The sequence below is a fragment of the Enhydra lutris genome, unplaced genomic scaffold, assembly GCF_002288905.1.
Source record: "Enhydra lutris kenyoni isolate GAN:26980312 unplaced genomic scaffold, ASM228890v2 scaffoldscaffold26, whole genome shotgun sequence".
NCBI classification, from domain to species: Eukaryota; Metazoa; Chordata; class Mammalia; order Carnivora; family Mustelidae; genus Enhydra; species Enhydra lutris.
In genome coordinates this window covers 3,573,582-3,588,785 of record NW_019154110.1, presented here as the reverse complement: position 1 = coordinate 3,588,785, position 15,204 = coordinate 3,573,582, and the positions used below count along the sequence as shown (strand labels likewise).

At 36.6% G+C, this 15,204-nt stretch overlaps 1 protein-coding gene across 1 annotated transcript in view; it reads left to right on the top strand.

Moving 5' to 3' along the window:
* The first annotated feature begins 1,268 nt into the window (after nucleotides 1–1,268).
* The window catches only part of LOC111151718 (EF-hand calcium binding domain 5), a 119,408-nt gene continuing 105,472 nt past the window's right edge, over nucleotides 1,269–15,204 (top strand). The window contains exons 1-3 of the mRNA XM_022509880.1: nucleotides 1,269–1,310; nucleotides 1,841–1,903; nucleotides 3,123–3,204. Coding sequence (XP_022365588.1) covers nucleotides 1,269–1,310; nucleotides 1,841–1,903; nucleotides 3,123–3,204 — 187 coding nt within the window. The remainder of the gene's footprint in view (nucleotides 1,311–1,840; nucleotides 1,904–3,122; nucleotides 3,205–15,204) is intronic.

The following is a 15,204-nucleotide window of genomic DNA, read 5'->3' as shown; positions in this document are numbered from 1 at the left end:
ATTTCTGTGAACTTCCTTGACCTCCCTGGGAAAAGTAATTGCTTACCCCTCTGTGTTCCTTAGCATCTTACATGCACGTCTACGTTGGCACTTTGCAGATTAAATTGCCTCTGTTTATCCCTTTTTCCATCACTAAACTAGGAACTCTTCAAAGGAAGTTTTCTTGTCTCCCCAAGCACAGGTCTTACTCATCTTTTCAACCCTGATATAGGCCTGCATAGAGAAGGCCCCCAATAAAGGTTTATTGCATTGGATTTATCTGGGTGCATCCAAACAGAATGGATTTTAAGAGAAATGGAAGGGAGCTTCTTAGCAGTTTCAAGAGATGGACACCATAAGTAAAGAAAGCAGTCTGTGGGCATGTACAATTGGGACCTACCAAAGAAATCTATTTTATATTATTTATTATTCGTGAATGCTTCAAAAAGGCTTCAAGGCAGCTATTCTAACGTGTTGGAATCTGTTGTCTCCAAAGGCAGTAATTTTGGTTTATTCAACTAGAACATGTGCTGTGTTGATAAAAAGATAAGCAAATACTCTAGCACTGTATAAAGATACCATTTCAAATTAAATAATCCCTAGACTGTAACTGCCCTAGAGGTAGAGGCCACAGATATAAAATTTACTTTTTGCATAGCACTTAGCCTAAATATACACAAATTCTCAAATGATTTTTGGCACAGCAGTGATTTTGATAATTTGTGGCTGAATCTGTAGTCATTTTCAGTGAAGTAAAGATCTGATAATTATCCACTTTAACTCCTTAATATGAATAAATAGGATAAAACCACATTCCTCTCAGAACTCCTCATTCAAAAAAGAAGTTCTCTGTAGTGAGAATTGGGTAGCCATCAAAGTTTCATTCCACCTCATCTGAATTGTTATTTCAAAAATTAATGAGGATGATAATGTTTTAAAAAATTCACTTGCATTACTGCTGCTGGTGTGTGTGTGTGTGTGTTTCTTTTTTAAATGATAATGGTTGTGATTATTAATGTTGAGTTTTCCTGTCTCCCTGGGCACTAGCCTAGCACTAATCTAGTTTTGGCCAGTAACAACAGCAGTAACAGTAGCAGAGTTTGAAAAGTTTAGCAGTTGAGAACTTACCATTCAATAGAATGGTGGGATGCATTGGGGGTTGGGAGTGATTTCGGTCTTCTCTAGTGCTTTTTGTTGTTTATTACTATTTTCTTTCTTTCTTTTTTGTTATTAATATTGGTCTGGTAATACTTTTCCCTGCCTTTTGATGAGAACTTTCAGTGGCCCAGATGAGTGAGTCAGCATCTCAAGAGGAACACAAACCTGCTCAGGTATGTGGCAAACGTAGGTTTCTAACCACTTAACTATGAGAGGATTTGAGAGTTAATGTTCTTGAGAAAATTGAGATGCAATATCATATTTTATCATTTAATTATTTCTCTTTTTAGTTGAAGTATTCTGTATCAGGTTGTGACAAAAGTGCTGGAAAAAAGGGGGTCAGGAGTGCCAGGGTGGCTCAGTTTATTAGGCATCTGAACTCTTGATCTCAGTTCAGTCTAGATCTCAGGGTCATGAGTTCAAGCCCCTGGTTGGACTCCATGCTGGGCATGTAGTCTACTTAAGAAAAAGGGGTGGGGGGGGGTCAAATAATAGTTGGGTCACAGTAATCTGCTTCTAGTTTTGGCATTTATAACAAGTCTGTTTGAATTTGTTAATACAGCTACCAAATACTTATTTGGTATGATACTTGCCCATTACATAATTTTTTTTACATAAAAATCTTGGTATATTAGAGTATAAGCTGTTAGTTTTATCTTTAGCTTCTTTTGGATACCACTTACTGGCACTGTTTCCATTTCAGAAAAATGGAAAAGAAGACAAAGAAGGGTTAGAGGAAGCAACCGAAGTAAAAGAGCCTACTGAGGTAGAGTTTTCATGAATAATCAGATGTTAATGTGGGAGAGTAAACTGGACAAATTAATTTTCTTATGAAGAAGGAAAAGAAAATGTGTGGGTATTCAAAAAGATAAAATGGCAAATGGAAAAGAGCAAACTCATGTTAATCATTAAGATGATTCATTTGAGGGGCACCTGGGTGGCTCAGTGGGTTAAGCCTCTGCCTTCGGCTCAGGTCATGATCTCAGGGTCCTGGTATCGAGTCCCACATTGGGCTCTCTGCTCAGCCGGGAGCCTGCTTCCCTCTCTCTCTCTCTGCCTGCCTCTCTGCCTGCTTGTGATCTCTCTCTGTGTCAAATAAATAAATAAAATCCTAAAAAAAAAAAAAGATGACTCATTTGAGTCAGTTGCAGGAAGCTTCCATGGACAGGTAAATTATTTGTGAAAAGCTATTATAAATTATAGGTAAATAAAGAGTGCTTTCTAAAACAGAACTATTATCCTGAGTACAATAACCACCCGCTTTTAGGGTAACTTCACTATTTGTTCTGAAATTGTAATTTCCATGTTAATATTTTAAGTAACTTTGTGTTTATTTGAATACAAGACTTCAATGAGGAAGAACATTCTAGAGAAAAGGAGAGGCAATTAAAAATATGATTCACCATTACATTCACTAATATGAGTCTTAAGAATATTCTATTATCATTCTTTTAAAACTATGTCAGCATGAAAACAAAACAAACAAAACTACATCAGCATGAGCACAAAAAAGCTATTTTGCCACCATTTATCCATAAAACTAAGCTTTAATTTCTTCAGTTAAGATAAAATCTTTTTCTTTCCCCCACAAACATAGAAAGTGATTCTAATAGTAAAACAGTAGCATTTTCAAAAGTCTAATTTCACTGTATGGTGGTCTCAAATTAGTTTTTAGAAAGTATTGTGGAGCTTACACAATACTTTGAGGATTAATGTACATCTGGAATAATATTCTTAGCATATCACTTTGTTAGCCACAGAAAGTTGTGATGACATGTTGAACCAATGCATTTTATCTTGTTGATGCAGTAAGACTGTGATTACTCCTTTGCTTCTAATACACAGCATTAAATTCTAGAAAAATGAACCAGGTATGTTTGGTAATTCCTACAAGGCACTTATCTGCATTATTTAACTGGGAGAGTTGATCCAACTTTGAGGAAAAGTAACTCATTTTGAAATCGATGATTGTTTTCTCCTTTCAGAGTTCACAGAGTGAACCAGGCAGCTCTGCTTTAGACACCAAGAGCAATGCGGCAGAAGCAACAGCAGAAGAAAAATCCCAAGGTAGAGAACCAGCCTTTCCCCAACACAATGGAATTTAATACAATTATATTTTCATCAGGGATACATTTCTTATGATTTTGCCTTTAAAAAAATATAATCTCAGGGGTATTTTAAATACAATTTGGGAAATAGTTAAAAAATGTATTCCCCTCACCATCTATTAATACCTCTGAGACCACTTTATTCATCTCATGCTTAAAGAGAAAATTTAGCTGAGAGCTGACTGACACATACTCATTAATGCAAATGTAAAATGAAGAACACAAGTGATTTGGTGGGTTTATTGTCTTTTTGGTTCTCCTTTTTACCTCTGTTCTTGGCCACACATTTATTCTGACTTCTAGGCCCACCCTTAACCCAAATCCCACATAATTATGCACACTGGAAATTTATAGGATCAAAGACAAAAACCAAGTGAGAAAGACATTCATCCCTTTCACTTATAGTTCTTCTAACTTCAGATACTTAGTGAAATCCTGTGCTATAAAAATTCTTGACACTATATGACACTATTTTAATTAATTGAAATTTGCTTCTCTTTGGTTTAAAGCATTAAGTGTGTAGGATGTACTAGGCTGTGAAAGATTGAGTTACAATAATAAGTATTAAATAATAGGTTTTTTTTGTTTTGTTTTGTTTTTATTTATTTATTTGACAGAGGGGGATCACAAGCAGGCAGAGAGGCAGGCAGAGAGAGAGGAGGAAGCAGGCTCCCTGCTGAGCAGAGAGCCCGATGCGGGGCTCGATCCTAGGACCCTGAGATCATGACCTGAGCCGAAGGCAGTGGCTTAACCCACTGAGCCACCCAGGCGCCCCTTAAATAATAGTTATTAAAGCATTTTCTAAACTATAAATTGCTATATAGATACTACTTGAAACTTTTAGGTGCTTATTTTTCTCCAAAGGGTTTTCTGTCTCTTAAACCGATTAAAAGCAATTATTTACTATTTTCTTATTAACATGTATTATACTATGTGCACGTTAAGAATAAAACTTTCCAACATTTATTCTGTTTTTATTGTAAACTTGTAATATTTTTGTAGCTTGTATTATACTAAGTTGTAAACAGTTTCTCGGAAAGTCCCTCTCCACCTGCCTTTCCTCCCAGCCCCAGTTTCTTGATTTTATTTTTTCCTCCTCCCACCCTCCACCACCATTACCACTACATATACTTTACCTTAATCATTTCAGCCAGGTTTTTTTTTAAAGTTTATTTATTTATTTATAATTTATTCATTTTTAATTTATTTATATTTCATTTATATATTTATTTTAATTTATTGATTATTAATTATTACATTAATTATATATTGATACTTATTTTAAAATTTATTTATTTATTTAATCTCTAACACACAAGGTGGGGCTTGAACTTATGACCCTGAGATCAAGAGTCGCATGGTCTTCTGACTGAGCCAGCCCAGTGCCCTTCAGCAAGGTTTCTAAACAAACTCTTTAATTTGAAACATGTCAAACAGAATTGTTATAAATTTAACTAGGTTTTCACTTTAATCAGGTTGTGACAAAATTTGCGCATGCAAAACTTCACACATGTATTTCATCATGTAATTGATTGCCTCTCCAGAAAACTTATCAGTCAAGAGTTTGTGGTATTTCCTGTTCTTGAACTTCCAATTTCTGTTGTTGCTTTTCAATGTATGGTAAAGGGAAGTGTGTTTAAGTCTATTCATTCCAGTATATGATATATACTGAAAACATTGCAGTTGCTTACTGCAATATCACTTGCAATGCAATATACTTATTTATTCAGTGACCGGTCACTATTAAGCCTAGTATTTTAAATCTCTCATTGTAAGTGTGTATGTGTGTGACTGTGTGTGCGTGTGTGTAAGAAGTGGGAGTAGGTGTCGCCTGAGTGTCTCAGTCGAGCATCTACCTTCAGCTCAGGTCATGGTCCCAGGGCAGTGAGATCAAGCGCCACACTAGGCTCTTTGCTCAGCAGTGAGCCTGCTTCTCTCCCTCTGCCACTCTGCCTACTTGTGCTCTTTCTCTGTCAAATAAATAAATAAATCTTAAAAAAAATAAAGAAGTGAGAATAGGAACTGTTAATGCAATTTCAAAATACCAGAGGAAGTGTCTTTATTCAGTTATATACTTGTCAAAATGAAAATGATGTTGTCCTGTCTGGCAGCTCTCAGAATGCACTCAAATACATATCTTTGCTAAGAAAATATTGTGTTTAAGTGTACATGTGAATTCCTCATTTCTTTACCTAGTTATTATACTGTTCAGGGTATGAGCTTAACTTATATTTTGAGAAGTCGTTTTTTGAAAATATGTTTGCTCAAGATGCCTGGCTGGCTCAGTCAGTAGAACATGGGACTTTTGATCTTGGGGATTTCAGTTCAAGCCCCATGTTGGGTGTAGAGATTACTTAAAAATAAAATATTTAAAAAGAAAGAAAATATGTTTGCTAGACTCTATTCTTATTTCATGACCCTAAGATTAACAGTTTTGTAGGAATATGCATTTTCCTATAGCTATTGAATCTTAATTCTAATAGTATTTAAGAGTGCTTCTTTTCCTCCTTTATAGTCATTCTACCTTCTGTACAAATGTTAAGAATCAAGTCAGCTGAGTTTCAGACAGGGCTTGTATTTAAGGAGAACATCACACATTTAGTTGAATAGCCCTGCTGGGTCAATTTGAACCAGTTTAATCAGCAGCCAGTCCCACTAATGTTATAAGCTCTTTTGTAGAGAAAGAATCTGCTAAAGCTTATTATAATGTGGCTGATAATTCATTCCTATACATGTCCTTAAATAGGTTTGTATGGAGGCCATACCCAGCAGGGAGCCATGAACTAAGTGCAAGAAATGATAAAAGTCACTTTTAAGGCTGGACCTTTCAAAATATGAATATGGAATTCTTTTGTGTCCCTACTTATTTAGTTGAAAGCATTTATGCCCAAAGTACCCGAAGTAGTCTTTGTATTTTAGAAGGTGGATTAATGTAGGAGTGAAGGTATACATGTTGGGGAAGAATTTGAAAGGCTTTTAATGCTATGAAGAGTTTAGGAAGGTAATCCTGAGAAAGAATTCCAGTGCTTAGCATAGTGCCTGCCACAAAAATGAGGCATTATTATTATTGAGTGAATATATAACAAATCAATCAATCTGTAAAAGGTTTAGGAATGTCCAAGCATAGACCTGCTAAGAAATCCAGTACCTGTCTGAAACTATATTCAACTGAACCCCAGAATTAATTTACCCTTGGGCAGTGCTATAATTTATGATCCTTGAACTCAGAGGTCACTCAATCAAAAGATAGCTATAGATAGGCTTGCTTAGAATCCTGATTTGTTAACCCTACTATTGCTGTGCCTCCTTTTCTTTTCTTGGTTTTTTGGCTCTAAGAGAGAAGTGTTTGGGGTCGTCTAGGCTGCTCAGTCATTAGGCATCTGCCTTCAGCTCAGGTCATGATCCTGGGGTTCTGGGATCAAGCCCCACATCGGTCTCCCTGCTCAGCAAGAAGCTGCTTCTCCCTCTCCTGTTCCCCCTGCTTGTGCGCGCTCTCTCTCTCCTTCTGACAAATAAATAAAATAATTTTAAAAAGATAGAAGTATTTGCCTAGAGTTGTAACCAAATACACATCTTCTTCCACTCTGCATATCAGTGCAAACACTAGGGTTATTGGTTATCAACCTATCATAGCCAAGCACACTAACGAAGCACTAGCAGTCTACAGCAAGATAGAGAATGTCCTAGTTCATGTGTGGGTGCACATATGAACCGTGGCAGATGGGTAGATATTAAGTTACTCTATATCTGTAACACTACCTTTAAAGCAAGAGAGGATTCTCTTTGGGTTATGCTGGAGAGGGTGAAAGCAAAGAGAGTAACTTAGAACCTGCAGAGTTTAAATAACTGCTCTCTTTCACACTTATGTATTTTTTTTTTTTACTTTTTCTTAAAGATTTTATTTATCCATTTGAGAGAGAGAGAGAGTGAGAGAAAGCATGAGAGGGAAGAAGGTCATTGGGGAAGCAGACTCCCCGTGGAGCTGGGAACCTGATGCAGGACTCGATCTTGGGACTCTGGGATCACGACCTGAGCCAAAGGCAGTTGCTCTACCAACTGAGCCACCCAGGCGCCCCACACTTATTTAAAACAAGAACAAAATTATTGCATATTAATGAGCATTGTGATGAACCAGAGTGGAAACATCCCCTCCCCTCAAAAATGTAGCTAATTTGTTGGCAAATCAAACTGAGAGGTAAGGGAAAGCATTATACTACCCTCCTTACTGCCCCCATATTGGAATAAGAGAATTAGCCAAAGAGGAAATAAAAACTTGGGAGGAGGTTCATAAATATTATTCACTATTGGACATAAGACATTCTTTAGATGAAATATTGGCTTTTCAAGAGTTTCCTTATACACTACTTAATTTTTTCCTGGGCAGAAAGATGGATACTATCTAGGTAGGATATAAAATTATTCTTAAGAGCATTCTCAATAAGCATAGGGGAAATTTTAAATAAATAAATAAAACAAATTTTAAAATATTTGTGGGTAACTCCCCACCAAAAATGAGAATGAATAAATACATTGCAATGCAGTCATATGATGAAATACTATGAAGCAGTGAAAAATGAATGAACTTGTTATAACTGCATTAAAAATAATAAATGCGTAGGTAGGAATAAACCTAACCAAAGAGGTGCAAGACCTGTACTCTGAAACTATAAAACACTGATGAAAGAAATTGTAGATGACACAAAGAAATATAAAGACATTCCATGCTCATGGAGTAGAGGAACAAATATTCTTAAAATGTCTTTACTACCCAAAACAATCTATACATTCAATGCAATCCCTCTCATGATACCAACCGCACTTTTCGCAGACCTAGAACAAACAATCCTAAAATTATTATGGAACCATAGAGGAGCCCAGATAGCCAAAGCAATCTTGAAAAAGAAAAGCAAAGCTGGAGGCATCACAATTCCACTTGGTTATATTACAAAGCTGTAGCAATCCTAAGAGTATGGTACTGACACAAAAATAAACACATAGATCAATGAAACAGAAAATCCAGAAATAAACCCACAATTACATGGTCAATTAATGTTTGACAAAGCAGGAAAGAATATCCAGTGGGAAGAAATATCTTCAACAAATGGTGTTAGGAAAACTGGACAGCAACATTCAAAAGAATGAAAATGAACTATGTTCTTATACCATGCACAAAAATAAACTCAAAATGGATGAAAGACCTAAATGTGAGATGTGAAACCATAAAAATCCTAGAAGAGAGCACAGGCAGTAACTTCTCTGACATTGGCTGTAGCAGCTTCTTTCTAGATAATGTCTCCCGAAGCAAGGAAAACAAAAGAAAAAAATAAACTCTTGAAACTACATCAAAATAAAAACTTCAGCATAACGAAGGAAATAATCAATAACTAAAAGGCAACCTACAGAATGGAAGAAGATATTTGCAAATGACATATCCAATAAAGGGTTAGTATCCAAAATATATAAAGAACTTATAAAACTCAATACCCAAATCCAAATATTCCAGTTAGAAAATGGGCAGAAGACATGAGCAGACATTTCTCCAAAGAAGACATCCAGATGGCCAAAGACCCACGAAAAGATGCTCAAACATCACTCATCATCAGGGAGATGCAAATCAAAACTACAATGAGATATCACCTCACACCTGTCAGAATGGTTAAAATCAACAACACAAGAAACAATGGGTGTTGGTGAGGATGCGAGAAAGGGGAACCCTTGTGCAGTGTTGGTTGGAATGTAAACTGGGAGTAGCCATTGAGGAAAACAGTATGAAGGTTTCTCAAAATGTTAAAAATAGAACTACCCTATGATCCAGCAATCATGCTATTGGGTATTTACCCATAAAATACGAAAACATTAATTCAAAGGGATACATGCACACCAACATTTATTGCAACATTATTTACAATAGCCAAATTATGGAAGCAGCCCAAGTGTCCATGATAGATGAATGGATAAAGAAGTTGTGGCATATATACACAACAGAATATTACTCAGCCATCAAAAAGAATGAAATCTTGCCATTAGCAATGACATGGATGGAGCTAGAGTATAATATTAAGCAAAATAAGTCAGTCAGAGAAAGACAAATACCATATGATTTCACTCATAAGTGGAATTTACAAAACAAAACAAATGAGGAAAGGATGGGGGATGGGTGAAATAGGTGATGGGGATTAAGGCATGTACTCGTCATGATGAGCACTGGATGATGTATGGAATTGTCAAATCACTATATTGTACACCTGAAATTAATATAACACTGTATGTTAAAGTGGAATCAAAATAAATTTTTTTTAAAAATCAATTAACTAGATAGAGCAGCACTTATCAATAGAGATGAATTTCCAAAAATAATAACTAAGTATTAAAAAGGCCACAGAATACACATGGCATAAAACATTTTTATAATATTCAAAAGCAAGAAGAAGAATATTATTCTTCTTAGTTACAATATAAACAAATGCAGAGAAATGATAAACGTTAAATTTAGAATAGAGTTTCTATCAAAGTAGGGGCATGTAGGAGGTTTTTATATCTCGGTAATTTTTTTCTTTTCTCTTTTTTCTTTCTTCTTCTTCTTTTTTTTTAATCAGAGAGAGATTGAGAGTGAGCACAAGCAGGGGGAATGGCAGGCAGAGGGAGAAGCAGGCTCCCCACTAAGCTAGAAGCCCAATGCAGGACTCAATCTCAGGACCTTAAGATCATCACCTGAGCTGAAGGCAGCCATTTAACCCTCTGAGCCACCCAGGTGTCCCTAGGTAATTTTTTTCTTAAACTAAGACTAGATACATGGCTACCTATTACGTCAACATTATACCCACAGGTCTTAAATATTTACTAATAAATAAAATTTTTTAAAAATACTGCTCTATATTATGGAGGTTCTGGTCTCTTGCACTCTTATTGCACTATTACTGTTTAATGAGAGTTATTAATGATTGAGGCATGAATCAATAACTACTTTCTGCTTATCTTAAAAATAATGACTATAAAAATAGTTTCCATATGTATTTCTTCTTTTCTTCTGCATCCACAAAATAACAAAAGCAAAAGACTTTAATAATAAATGGCCCTTGGGACGCCTGGGTGGCTCAGTTGGTTGAGCAGCTGCCTTCAGCTCAGGTCATGATCCCGGCATCCTGGGATCGAGTCCCACATCGGGCTCCTTGCTTGGCAGGGAGCCTGCTTCTCCCTCTGCCTCTGCCTGCCACTCTGTCTGCCTGTGCTCGCTCTAGCTCCTCTCTCTCTGACAAATAAATAAATAAAATCTTTAAAAAATAATAATAATAAATGGCCCTAATACTATTGTGGTTCAGCTGGACACTGATATCTTTTTCAGCACAGAAGTAAACTGACTAGTGGGTAATATTTGAAAAGGCCTGAAACTACTTCATCTCCATGGCCATCTCAGAAAAAAACCTTAAGATTCCCATTAAGAGATGCTGAAAAGCATTTGACAAAGTACAGCATCCTTTCCTGATCAAAACTCTTCAAAGTATAGGGATAGAGGGTACATACCTCTATGGCCATCTATGGAAAACCCACAGCGAATATCATTCACAACAGAGAAAAACTGAGAGCTTTTCCGCTAAGGTCAGGGACACGGCAGGGATGTCCATTATCACCATTGCTATTTAACATAGTACTAGAAGTCCTAACCTCAGCAATCAGACAAGAAGAAGAAATTAAAGGCATCCAAATTGGCAAAGAAGAAGTCAAACTATCACTCTTTGCAAATGATGATACTATATGTGGAAAACCCAAAAGACTCCACTCCAAATCTGCTAGAACTTATACAGGAATTCAGTAAAGTGTCAGGATATAAAATCAATGCACAGAAATCCGTTGCATTTCTTTACACCAACAACAAGACAGAAGAAAAGAGAAATTAAGGAGTCAATCCCATTTACAATTGCACCCAAAACCATAAGATACCTAGGAATAAACCTAACCAAAGAGGCAAAGAATCTATACTCAGAAAACTATAAAGTACTCCTGAAAGAAATTGAGGAAGACACAAAGAAATGGAAAAATGTTTCATGCTCATGGACTGGAAGAATAAATATTGTGAAAATGTCTATGCTACCGAAAGCAATCTACACATTTAATGCAATCCCTATCAAAATACCATCCAGTTTTTTCAAAGAAATGGAACAAATAATCCTAAAATTTATATGGAACCAGAAAAGACCTCAAATAGCCAGAGAAATATTGAAAAAGAAAGCCAAAGCTGGCGGCATCACAATTCCAGACTTCAAGCTCTATTACAAAGCTGTCATCATCAAGACAGTATGGTACTGGCACAAAAACAGGCACACATATCAATGGAACAGAATAGAGAGCCCAGAAATAGACCCTCAACTCTATGGTCAACTAATCTTCGACAAAGCAGGAAAGAATGTCCAATGGTAAAAAGACAGTCTCTTCAATAAATGGTGTTGGGAAAATTGGAAAGCCACATGCAGAAAAATGAAACTGGACCATTTCCTTACACCACACATGAAAATAGACTCAAAATGGATGAAAGACCTCAATGTGAGAAAGGAACCCATCAAAATCCTTGAGGAGAACATAGGCAGCAACCTCTTTGGCCTCAGCTGCAGTAACTTCTTTCTAGGAACATTGCCAAAGGCAAGGGAAACAAGGGCAAAAATGAACTATTGGTACTTTATCAAGATCAAAAGCTTTTGCACAGCAAAGGAAACAGTTAACAAAACCAAAAGACAACTGACAGATTGGGAGAAGATATTTGCAAATGACATATCAGATAAAGGGCTAGTATCCAAAATCTATAAAGAACTTATCAAACTCAATACCCAAAGAACAAATAATCCAATCAAGAAATGGGCAGAGGACATGAACAGACATTTCTGCAAAGAAGGCATCCAGATGGCCAACAGACACATGAAAAAATGCTCCACATCACTCGGCATCAGGGAAATACAAATCAAAACCACAATGAGATACCACCTCACACCAGTCAGAATGGCTAAAATTAACAAGTCAGGAAATGACAGATGCTGGCAAGGATGCAGAGGAAGGGGAACCCTCCTACACTGTTGGTGGGAATGCAAGCTGGTGCAACCACTCTGGAAAACAGCGTGGAGGTTCCTCAAAAAGTTGAAAATAGAGCTATCTTATGACCCAGCAATTGCACTACTGAGTATTTACCCTAAAGATACAAATGTAGTGATCCAAAGGGGCACATGCACCTGAATGTTTATAGCAGCAATGTCCACAATAGCCAAATATGGAAAGAATCTAGATGTCCATCAACAGATGAATGGATAAAGAAGATGTGGTATATATATACAATGGAAAACTATGCAACCATCCAAAGAAATGAAATCTTGCCATTTGCAACGATGTGGGTGGAACTAGAGGGTATTATGCTTAGCGAAATAAGTCAATTAGAGAAAGACAATTATCATATGATCTCCCTGATATGAGGAAGGTGAGAGGCAACATGGGGGATTTGAGGTATAGGAAAAGAATAAATGATACAAGATGGGATCGGGAGGGAGACAAACCATAAAAGACTCTTAATCTTATGAAACAAACTGAGGGTTGCCGGAGGGAGGGGGTTAGGGAGAGGGGGGTGAGGTTATGGACATTGGGGAAGGTATGTGCTATGAAGTGTGTAAACCTGGCGATTCACAGACCTGTACCCCTGGAGCTAGTAATACACTATGTGTTAATTTAAAAAAATAAAAAAATTTTTAAAAAGATTCCCATTAAGTTTTTCATTCCAATCACCTCAGCATGGATACAAAAAAGAAAAAAGAAAAGAAAATCTGGTATCTTATTGTTCAGAGCCTGAGTTAGCTAGGTCCTGGGAACCTAGAGTTATGCTAGGAAAAAGTCATATAATTCCATGTGCTAACACCAATAAAAATATATGATCTTCCATCTCAGATGGACTTCTGTATTACTTGGAAACCTATCTATGTGTTTGTTGTCTGCTCCTTTCCACCTCCATAACAATTTTTTCAAACTTTCATTATGCACAGTCAAGTCTATGATCCCACCATTCGTTGGTTTTAGCAATATTTATTTTATTCCATGAAAAATAGAGGCTATTAGAGGAAATGCCCTCAGTAAAGTGTAGGAAACACCTCATCCAAATTTTTTATATATTCTTTTTTTTTAAGATTTTATTTATTTATTTGACAGACAGAGATCACAAGTAGGCAGAGAGGCAGGCAGAGAGAGAGGAGAAGCAGGCTCGCCACAGAACAGAGAGCCCGATGTGGGGCTTGATCCCAGGACCCTGGGATCATGACCTGAGCTGAAGGCACAGGCTTTAACCCACTGAGCCACTCAGGCGCCCCTGAGTTGATTACTAATTCTTAATCTCAATCTCTCTTATCTCCTCAGACCCTGAGGACTATAATCTAATCTCTCCCCTGTAGCTTCTGTTTTCCTCTATATATTGGCTCCTTCTTTTCACTCTCTAAATACAGTCAAGACTTTGAAGAGAAATCCTTCCCTTCACAATCACATTCCTTGAAATAATTGTCCATTTGTCCAGTCTAACCTTCAAGCCCTGCAGTTAACCTTCAAGCCCTTCCTCAACCCACTGAAGTCTTGGTTCCTTCCATTCTTATCAAAGAAATTGCCCTAAGGTCAGTAAAGAATAATTGGAAGCCAAATCCAATATATACTTTCTACTTCTTACATCATTTGATTTCTCTGCAACATTTGACACTGTTGACCACTTTCTCTGTAGTGATCATATTTTGTCCATCCAACTTGGGAAACCACCCTTCTGTCCTTAATCCATTTGGTTTACATGTGGCTGACTCCACCTCTTTATTTCCAGGGACAGGTGGTGATCCAAACCTGATCAATCAGAATATTCACCACCCCTTCAATGCTGTGGATGGTTCAGAAATAGGCATATAATTTATACCAAGTCAACTAAAACCTTTCTCAGATTTTCCCCCAGATTTTTTAAACTGAAATTTTAATGGCAGGTTTTAAAAAAATCAATGATTATAAAGATTATGCAAATCTAATGCTGCTGGTGACCATTTTTATCAACATGTGAAGACAACCAGTTTAAAAATTAATTCAACAGAGGAAGTTAGAAACTGGATTTCAGTGATGCCTGAAAACAGTTATGGATTTTCCCACCATATGAACTAATAGTTTCCATTTTTAATTTAAGATATATGAGATGGATTTCTATTGCTTGAAATTGAAAGGGTCTTTACCAATACATCCTTCTTGAAACTCTTCTTGTGGTTTCTGTGATTCTAACCCATCCTATTTTCCTCCCAACTCTTTAGTCACTCTCAGACTCCTGTGTTGTTGGGTTTTTTTTTTGCCTGTTCTTTAAAAATGTTGCATAAAACTTTTAAGTCCTACCATGACCTTTGAGTACCAGCAATAACATCCTGCACTTGATCTTAGCCAAGAGGCCGAGAAACGATCCCAGCAATAACATCCTGACCTAAACAACAAAAACTTATTTTAATAAACATGTCTGTTATTTAAAAAATGTTGCAGAAGATTCCTTTCATGGTCCTCTTCTCACTCTACAGACATTCTCTCTGTGTGAGCTCATCCAATAATAATAATAACTATAGATGTTTTAGGATATATAATTTCACATATATGCATAATTTTCTCATGACTATCCTGCAAAGTATAATTATTGTTTCCATATTACAGAAATAGAAACTGAGTCTAAACTGAGTAATTTGTTCTAAAGCATGGGGCTAGGAAAGGTGAGAGCTGGAATTTGACCCCTGGTATCTATGATTCCAATGTCCATAATATTTTTAACACAATATTTATTCATTTATCGAGTAAGAGTTCTTACTATATTTCTGACACTGTTCTAACCACTGAGAGAGTCCCTGTATTAATGTGTCTTAATTTCTGAAGGTGTGTCAGAAATAGATTGTTCCTCCCCCCAAAATACATGGTTTTAGCCAGTGCAATAAAGCAA